Raw genomic sequence first — 10,148 nt, 5'->3', positions numbered from 1 at the left:
ATTCCTTGAGACATAAGTAGAACCAACAGATAATGTTGGGAGGCCAGCTCTGGAGCAGGGAGGCATAGACCAGATTGAACTTGTAAACACAGAGGAAGCAAGTAAGTAATTATCAAAAGAAGGCACCAAACCGGGAAGGCTATGTAGCACCATCAAATGCGCAAAATAATCAGAGGGCGCTAAATATCACCAAGGATGCCAATACGAGAACAAAAACGCATAAGGCGAACGATATCAAAAGTATCCGAGTCACCAAGAATTCTATTGAGGGACAGGTGACCGCGAGGGGCGGTCGGAAAGCAAGACACACGCTCGTCCTGTAAGTCAGGACATCCAAGAAGGACATGCACGACCGTAAGAGGGACAATGCAACTAGGACAATAAGGAGCAGGGCGGCGCTCCATCAAGTGACCATGGGTTAAGCGAGTATGGCCAATACGCAACCTCGCCAGAGCTGTTTCCCACCGCCGGTTACGGTGGAAGGAGGACGGCCACGAGGAAACACAACATTTAAGAGTACGTAGCTTGTTACCAGTAACAGACAACCAAGAAGCCTGCCAACGGGTAAGGACTGAGGAATGGATAACCGGGTAAAAGTCGGAATACAGAATGCCTTTACGAGAGATGGGACAAGAGCGGACAGCTTCCTTGGCAGCAGCATCCGTACGCTCATTTAAAGTGACACCAATATGGCTGGGAACCCAACAAAACTCAACCGACTTGAATTTACTGTGAACAAGAAACAGCCAATGCTGGATCTCGACAACTACTGGATGAACCGGATTAAAGGACCCGAGAGCCATGAGGGCACTACGAGAGTCAACAACTACAAAGGAAGACTGACAACGAGAAAGCAGGAGACGAAGAGCATAGAGAATAGTATAAAGTTCCGCTGTAAAGATGCTAGTCTCCGGAGGTAAGCGACACATATAGTGCGATCAGGAAAAACAACAGAGTAGCCAACACCGTTCGCTGACTTAGACCCATCGGTGAAGACAGAAACGGAGCGGGAGTGAGAAGAAAAGTGCTCAAGGAAAAGGCGTTTTAGAACCGTAGGAGGGGTAAAAGCTTTAGTGATATGGGCCAAGGAAGTACAAAACCGCGGAAGAGGTACTCTCCATGGGGGCAAAGAAGGAACGACACGAGGAGAAACATTAGAAATACGAACGGAAAGAGAATCCTGGAGGCGAGATAACCGGACAGAAAGAGGGAGGTGGTGAAGAGGAACACGAACCGCAGGAGGGGTAAAAGTTAAAGCACGACAGAGACGAGAGAAAGGATGTTGTAAGGACCGCGCAAGATAGCGAAGACAGTAGCGATCACGGCGGTCCTGGAGAGACAGGAAGCCAGTGTCAACCTTAAAGCTAAGGACGGGAGTCGAACGAAAGGCACCAGAACTGAGGCGCAACCCAGTATGGTGCAAAGCATCAAGACGGCGAAGAGTAGAAGGAGAAGCAGACGAATAAGCAGGGCAACCATAATCGAGCTTAGACAGGACGAGAGAGGAATGTAAAGCAAAGGAGAGTGCGCCTATCTGCCCCCCAAGAAGTATGGGACAAGATCCGAAGGAGGGTAAGGGCCTTAGAGCACTCAACACGGAGGTAAGAGATGTGGGGAGACCAAGACAAACGAGTGTCAAGGAATAACCCCAAAAGCTTCGCGGAATCTTTGTATTCAAGTGGATGACCACAAAGTGACAAAGAGGGACGAAGAACAACCCGTTTCCGCGTAAAAGTCATGGCACAAGTCTTAGAAGTAGAGAACTTGAAGCCATGATCGGTGGCCCAGGACGACACGGCATCAATTGCAAGTTGAAGCCGGCATTGAAGGAGAGGCGAATCATCACCCTGACAGCAAAGGGTGATGATTCTCTTTATCATCGACATAGAGAGCGGAGAAGACACCAGAAGGAAGAGAGGAAATAAGACCATTGAGGGCAACCAGAAAAAGAGTAGTGCTCAGAACACTACCCTGGGGCACACCTTCGTATTGCCGAAAAGAGGCAGAGAGAGCGGTACCAAGGCACACCCGAAAGGAACGACGGGAGAGGAAGCTGCGGAGAAAGAGAGGGAGATGACCACGAAGGCCAAAAGAATGAAGTTGAGATAGAATATGATATCGGTAAGTGGTGTCGTAAGCCTTTTCCAGGTCAAAAAGGACGGCAACAACGGAGGTCTTCGCAGCAAAAGCAGTACGAATATAGACCTCCAAGTTCACCAGGACATCTGTCGTGCTGCGGCACTTGCGGAAACCAAATTGAGAAGGGGAGAGGAGGTGATGGTGTTCCAGGAACCACATCAGACGAACGTTAACCATACGTTCAAAGAGTTTGCAGACACAACTTGTGAGAGCAATAGGGTGAAAGTCCTTAGGGGAAGTACCCAGAGACCCCGGTTTGCGAACAGGGAGGACAACGGCATCGAGCCAGTCCTCAGGGACTGACGACGACTCCCAGGTCCGATTATACAGACTCAGTAAATACTGAGACGTGCACGGAGGGAGATGGCGAAGCATCTCATAATGAATACCATCGGAGCCCGCCGCCGTAGAACCGCAGATGGCCAATGGCAGAATGAAGTTCAGAGAGAGAGAAGGCATCATTAGAGGGAAGTTGAAGACGAGTGCAGAAATCTAAAGGACGAGACTCAAGGACAGGTTTACGAAGAAAAAAAGATTGGGGAAGATGAAGACCAGAGCTAACAGAAGAAAAGTGGGAACCCAGTACGGAAGCGACCTGCAACGGGTCCGCCACAAGAGTATCATGGAGGTGAAGGACCGGTGAAACATCGGGAACGAACTTACCCGCTATCTTGCGGATACGCTTCCAGATCTGAGCCAGAGGAGTTTCGGACGTAATTGTTGAGACATAAGATGCCCAACATTCACGTTTAGCCGTACGGATGGCCCTACGGGCCACTGCACTCGCTTTCCGAAAGAAAAGAAAAGAATCGGTCGTCTGCCTACGGCGGTGCCTCTTCCAGGCTGCACGCTTGCAGCGGACAGCCCGAGCACAGTCCGCATTCCACCAGGGAACGCACTTCCGTGGACCCCGAGAGGAAGAGTGAGGGATAGAGCGGAGGGCAGCGTTGAAGACAGTGTCATGAAAAAGGAGGAGAGCGCGAGAGAAAGGCAGAAGGGAGAGGTCAGAGAGAGTAGCACTGAGGGTAAATAGGGTCCAGTCCGCCTTAGCAAACTGCCACCTAGGGAAAGAGAGGAAAGGGCGAAAAGAGAAAAAGGAAACAAGGATGGGAAAATGATCACTTCCATGGAGGTCATCAAGAACCTGCCACGTGAAATCCAAGTAAAGAGAAGAAGAGCAGAGAGAAAGATCAAGACAAGAAAGGGTGCGAGTCCGAGAGTCCAAATGAGTGGGCTCACCAGAATTCAGAAGAGACAGAGAAGAAGAGAGGAGAAACGGCTCAAGAAGGCGACCCCGGGTATTCGTCAGAACGTCACCCCAAAGAGAATGACGACAATTGAAGTCACCCAGCAGGAGCACAGGCTCCGGGCAAGGAGTCTAGGTGGTGTTTCAAATCAGGAAGAGAAAGCGGGACACTCGGGGGAAGATAAATGGAACAAACTGTGTACCATTTCCCCACAAAGATACGATCAGCAGAACAATGGAGAGGCGAAGGAAAAAGTAAATGAACAAAGGGAACATCAGCACGAATCAAAAGAGCAGAAGAATTAGAAGTCCCAGCAACGGCTGGGGAGGAGGGAGAGAAAGGAATAGTCACGAAAACGACCAGGACGAGCACCAAGCATCGGCTCCTGGAGACAGACACAAAGGGGCGAAAACCGCGAAATCAGAAGTTGGAGTTCGAGGAAATTGGCGTAATAACCTCGAACGTTCCATTGAAGAATGGACAACGACGAGAAGAGAACGGACAAAAACAGAGAACAAGGAAGAAACAAAGGCGAAAGAGCAACAGAGCACGTTAAAGAATATCAGGGTTGGGATCAGGATCAGCAAAGTCAGGGTTAGGGGGGCATGGGTAAACTGAGCAAAGACGGAGGGAAGGAAACGGGAGAACAGATCAGAGGTGGGCGAGCGGGGTCCGGAGGAGGAGGAGGAAGAGGAGGAGACAACAGAGAGGAGCAGTCAAGGACAGCAGCAGGTAGAGGGGGGGGGGTAGAAAGAGGGGAGCGTACCTCAGCAAGGGCAGCAACCGAGAGGGAAGCGGGGGCTAAAGAAACCTCCATAGCAGGAACAGGGGGCGCAACCACCGAAATGGGAGGGGAAGGAGCGAGAGAGGCAGAAGTAGGGGCCGAGGAAGAAAGCGAAAACTTCTTACCCGCCGGGGAGGAGGAAGGAGAGGAGCCAGGTTTACGCTTCTGACTTAAAGAGACAGGTGTCCCAGCAACTACGTACTGGGCAACGGATTCTAGCGTCTCAACAGGAGAAGCTGAACGAGAGCACACATGACGGCCGTTTGGAGAGCGATGGACATCAGCCCGCACCGACAGGCGGTGGGGAGAGTCAAGAGACGGAGGGGAAGGATGGGAAGGAGGAACGGAGGGAGACGAGGAAGAAGACACAGGAGACACGACAGACCGGGTAGAAAGAAGGGGAACCCCAGACAGAGAACCAGGAGGTGGATCCTTCGGGAGAGAACCCAAAGGAACAGAGGAGGGGGCAGTTGGCGTATCAGGGTCCAAGGCCCGGAAACGGTTGTGAGTCTGTGGAAGGCGGGAAGGACGAGGAGAGGAAGAGCGCAACACGCGACCATAAGAGATATTAGCATAAGGCGGGAGTCGGCGAACCTGGCGTCTCACCTCAGGAAAAGATAAACGCTCCCGGTGCTTCAAGTTGAGGACGGCTGCCTCAAGCTTGTAATGGACACACGCACGGGAGAAGGTAGGATGGGACTCACCGCAGTTGAGGCAACAAGCCTGGGGAGAAGTGCACTCCGACTTAGAGTGACCTTCGCCACCACAGAAAGGACAGAGAGAGACAGTCCCGGAGCAGCGGAGGGCACCATGCCCAAACCTCCAGCACTTGTTACAGAGCCGAGGAGAAGGAATGTACTCCTGGACAGAGCACCTGGCACCAGTAAGAATGACAGAGGGTGGAAGGGTCCTACCATCAAAGGTAATCTTCACAACCCGGAGGGGTTGACGGCGACTACTACGAGGGGGACGAGTAAACGTGTCCACCTGGAGAATAGAATGGCCCTGGGCAGCAAGGATATGTCGAATATCGTCGTGGCAGTCGCGCAGGTCCCGAACACCGGTCGCAACATGGGGCGGAAGCAGAATAGTGCCAACACTGGCATTCAACTGAGCGTTCTTCCAGACCCGAACAGGGGTCTCGCCAAGGCAGGATAAGGCAGCCAAGCGGGAAGCAGCATCCTAAGAAGGAGCAGCAACGACACGTGTACCGAGACGAGTGGGGTTGAAAGTAATGGAGGCATCCACGGAATCAACGAGATGTCGATGGAGGGAGAAATCGTCAGGAGGCGCAGAATCAAGAGGGAGATCAAAATATTTGGCCCACGAAGCGGGACCAAACAAGGCTTGATAGGTAGCAGAACTGGAAGGAATCGAGCGAGGACGGTGGTGAGAACCCCCAGAGAGAGAGGGGTTAAAAGGCGCAGTAGTTACAACTAGCGAAGGAGCCGCGCCAGGGGACGAGGTAGTCACCACTGGGGGCTTGGGGCTCGACCCAACCACACAGGAGAGAGGGGAGCCAGGGGAAGGAGACAGAGAGGCCAAAGGAGGTGCAAGGTCGGGGCCCAATGCAGCGGAGGCTACAGAGCCTGGTCTTCCAACACGGACTGACTCGGGGGCTTGGTCGCCCACCCCACGAGCCTGAGAAGGTAAATCAGAAACAGCCGAAACAGGGGTCATCATCATTACGAAAAGAAAAATTCATTCACGAATGTGCCCCCACACCCACCATGGAGCCACAATTAGAGGCAGGACACCCAACAAGAAGCTATCGCCGATCTTGCCGGGGCCTCCTAGGGGTGCGTCGTGAGTATACGCCCCACAAACGCCACCTTAAGAAACCGACAGTCCGTCGAGATCGGGTTCAGTGACGAAAGGGGGATTGACAATAAAAGGTTCCCCTCGCTCTCGACGTCGGGTACTACAGTTCTACGGGTGCAAGAGTATGCCTCCTCAAGCACCCGGGCGTCAAAATAGAAGAAGTCCAAGGGAAGAACCAGAACAAGCAAAAGGTCGGCAGGAAACGGCAAGCAGATAGCAGAAGAGGGGGGAGAAAACGAAACAGAAGGAAAAGGAAAAGGTGCCCAGCAGAATTGGAGAGGACGGCAGCAGGAGCACAAGGCTAGAAAAGGACAGAGGACTGTCCCAAGGAGCATCACACCCCGGCAGCCGCCCACTAAGCCCCCACACGGCAACAACGAGCTGAGCGGGGAGGGGGAAACACAGAGGAAGGAACAAAATGTTTCCATGAAGTACGCTTTTGCGGCATGGCAAAGGTCTGAAATAGATCGCCCAACAGTGATCCAGCCACAGCAATCTCTACAATAACAGAAGCGCTAAGTATCCGACTTCCTAACGTCTTTTATTATTAGTGATCACTATAAATATTGGATAGGTGGCCGGCTATTAGCAGACGAAAAACACAAAATGAGTTTACTCAATATTACACTTCACCAATATCCATGGCACACCTGTGCTTTATATGTTAATGTACCATTATTTATATCATTCATTCAGCAGGTAATTATGATTTAGAGTTACTGAAAAGCTGAGTTGGCCCAACAGTGAAGTTTATTACTACCCTAGCTGAATGTTTCGAATCCATATATTTGATTCTAACATTCATCATGATAAATATGTATTTCCATTAATTTTCGTTCCTCAGTTAATTAATTAAAACATTGTATCCAGTTATGTTCCAGTATATATATGTTTAAATTAAATGTAGCATGCTGTAGTGTGCCTGTATTGAATATTTTGTTAAGGCTATTGTATGTTCATTCTTGTGGGGGGAGACAGTGGCGTCTCATTGAGGGAATGACCATATTTGGGATGTTCCAGTAATGCGTGCAGTGTATCCAACTAGCGTTACTGATTCACCCTTGTAATTATTCCTGCTTATTGATTGTACTTAATTTCTTATTTACACCTTTGAAATGTTATATACATATAAGTTAGTTATAATTATGTTCTTTAGTATTATTCTCTAATAGCAGAGTATCTAGAGTTTCATGTGGGCTTTTTAGTTGGTAATTTGTAGACGCTACGCCGTACATGCTCAAGCAACGCAGTCGCGTGGATGGAACCGGCTGGCGTGGATATGTTGTGGAGTTAAGTCTGTGGTCCCTGTTATTATTCAGAAACAGTTGATTTCCTAGTTAGACCATTATGTACATACCCATCTATCCATTTAAGTTGTAATATATTGATTAGTGCTTGTATAATAATATTGTGTTGTATTCTGATGCATCAATATTTCTGGCTGCCTGTATTTCCATTTATTATTGGTATGTTCTTTGTTACCCTTACTTTAAGTATATTGCTTTGTTAAATAAGCAGTGGTATTAATTACCCCTAGACACTTAAGTAGGCAAGGCCGTATTATATATTTTCTAACCACTGCAACAGAGGAATCATACCCAGAGGTCAAGGGACGTAACACTGAACAAAGTGCCACTGAGTTAGCCGACATTATGTGGCACTCTGAGGCACATGTACCACACCCTAATCTGATGGAGGAAACATAGCCAGCCTAATTAGGCCAATCACTTAGCTAAGGCTTTATATTTTATTAAAACTGTAGATAGAGTAGTATTATTCATAATACTGTAGATTAGGCCACCATATGTGATATAATTTATATTGTGCAAGAGGCAAACAATTGTAGATTATATCCACTCATAGTGGTATAAGTTATAATTGTCCCTCCAAATTATGTGCAGATAAGTTCTGGCAGGCTGAATCAAAATATACAATCCACTGAGCATCATAATAATACAATATTCAAGGTAACAAAAAATAGAATAAAAATATATAAATGCCTGCTAGGATTTTCCCACATAGTGGGTGTGGCTGGCCCCCAACTCATGTACTGGTTACTAGGTTACTAATGATTCTTCTTCCTCTTCAATTGTTCCTGTCAAAGGGCACTTGCAATAATAGCAGAATCCTATATATTTGACAGATATAACAGGGAAAATATTTGCCAATTTAAATAGAGATGAGATATTACGCGCTGTAGATTGGTTTCTGCCCCTCGTTCTAACTGGAATATAATCCTACCTAACATTACTGGCCAGGAATAACTAGATTAGATTTCAGATAGACACTTCCCTTGTTTAGATGTTGACTGCTTGTTGATGATGGTAGAAGCACTAATTTACTCTCCATAACAATTCGTCCAAGGGAGAATTAGCTGGAGCTGTTTTGCTCCAACGACTCTGGTCTAACAATAATAGCTGACTACTGGCCCTCCTCCACTAACGCCCTGACTCTCTTTGTACAGATGTCAATAAGTGGTAGAGACGTCAGCCTCGCTCCTGTGCCAGGCAAGTTCACTATGGGCTCACCATAGCCCGTGCTACTTGAAACTTTTTGTTCCTAATAACTGAATCTTAAACAACAAACAAGTGGTAGAAAGGTCACATTTATTCTATTTTGGTACTAATAATTAAGTAGATTCAAGTGAAATGGTTTTATGATGTTAACAGTCCAAAGGCTGCTGTATAAAGAATAATTCCTAGCAGAATAGCTGGTGAAATTAATAGCGCAATGTGGCAATGATCTCTCGTTTTCTATGGGAGGAAAATACCACTGCGCCAAGTCTTCTATAAGTGAATTTATTTATACAACCCAGCAGCTATATTATCTGCTTATTGTATAAAATATTAATAAATGTAAAGAACCTCAGATATGACAAACTTGCCATGTCACTTCTTATGAACCTCAGATATGACAAACTTGCCATGTCACTTCTTATGAACCTCAGATATGACAAACTTGCCATGTCACTTCCTATGAACCTCCGATATGACAAACTTGCCATGTCACTTCCTACGAACCTCCGATATGACAAACTTGCCATGTCACTTCCTATGAACCTCACATATGACAAACTTGCCATGTCACTTCCTAGGAACCTCAGATATGACAAACTTGTCATGTCACTTCCTATGAACCTCAGATATGACAAACTTGCCATATCATTTCCTATGAACCTCAGATATGACAAACTTGTCATGTCACTTCCTATGAACCTCAGATATGACAAACTTGTCATGTCACTTCCTATGAACCTCATATATGACAAACTTGCCATATCACTTCATATGAACCTCAGATATGACAAACTTGTCATGTCACTTCCTATGAACCTCAGATATGACAAACTTGCCATGTCACTTCCTATGAACCTCAGATATGACAAACCTGCCATGTCACTTCCTATGAACCACATATGACAAACTTGCCATGTCACTTGCTAAGAACCTCAGATATGACAAACTTGTCATGTCACTTCCTATGAACCACATATGACAAACTTGCCATGTCACTTGCTAAGAACCTCAGATATGACAAACTTGCCATGTCACTTCCTATGAACCTCCAATATGACAAACTAGCCATGTCACTTCCTATCAACCTCAGATATGACAAACTTGCCATGTCACTTCCTATGAACCGCCGATATGACAAACTTGCCATGTCACTTCCTATGAACCTCTAATATGACAAACTTGCCATGTCACTTCCTACGAACCTCCGATATGACAAACTTGCCATGTCGCTTCATATGAACCTCAGATATGACAAACTCGCCATGTCACTTCCTATGAACCTCAGATATGACAAACTTGCCATGTCACTTCCTATGAACCTCCGATATGACAAACTTGCCATGTCGCTTCCTATGAACCTCAGATATGACAAACTTGCCACGTCACTTCCTATGAACCTCAGATATGACAAACTTGCCATGTCACTTCCTATGAACCTCAGATATGACAAACTTGCCATGTCACTTCCTATGAACCTCAGATATGACAAACTTGCCATGTCACTTCCTACGAACCTCCGATATGACAAACTCGCCATGTCGCTTCCTATGAGCCTCAGATATGACAAACTTGCCATGTCGCTTCCTATGAACCTCAGATATGACAAACTTGCCATGTCACTTCCTATGAACCTCAGATATG

The 10,148-nt window shown here is 47.3% G+C and overlaps 2 protein-coding genes across 2 annotated transcripts in view; one reads left to right on the top strand and one right to left on the bottom strand.

The window, feature by feature from the left end:
• Positions 1 to 8,878, bottom strand: part of LOC138351570 (uncharacterized) — a 19,157-nt gene extending 10,279 nt beyond the window's left edge. Inside the window, exon 1 of the mRNA XM_069303363.1 lies at positions 8,872 to 8,878. Coding sequence (XP_069159464.1) covers positions 8,872 to 8,878 — 7 coding nt within the window. The remainder of the gene's footprint in view (positions 1 to 8,871) is intronic.
• On the top strand, positions 8,877 to 9,410 carry LOC138351569 (uncharacterized). The gene has a single exon (XM_069303362.1). It carries the CDS (start codon positions 8,877 to 8,879, stop codon positions 9,408 to 9,410), a length of 534 nt encoding a protein of 177 aa, XP_069159463.1.
• The last annotated feature ends 738 nt before the right edge of the window (positions 9,411 to 10,148 follow it).

This window comes from Procambarus clarkii, chromosome 50 (genome assembly GCF_040958095.1).
Source record: "Procambarus clarkii isolate CNS0578487 chromosome 50, FALCON_Pclarkii_2.0, whole genome shotgun sequence".
Classification (NCBI taxonomy): domain Eukaryota; kingdom Metazoa; phylum Arthropoda; class Malacostraca; order Decapoda; family Cambaridae; genus Procambarus; species Procambarus clarkii.
The sequence above is the reverse complement of the archived record's forward strand: the minus strand, read 5'-3'. Positions and strand labels throughout refer to the sequence as shown.

Coding starts and splice junctions, on each gene's coding strand:
- LOC138351569 (XM_069303362.1), top strand. CDS start 8,877: ATGTCACTTCTTATGAACCTCAGATATGACAAACTTGCCATGTCACTT.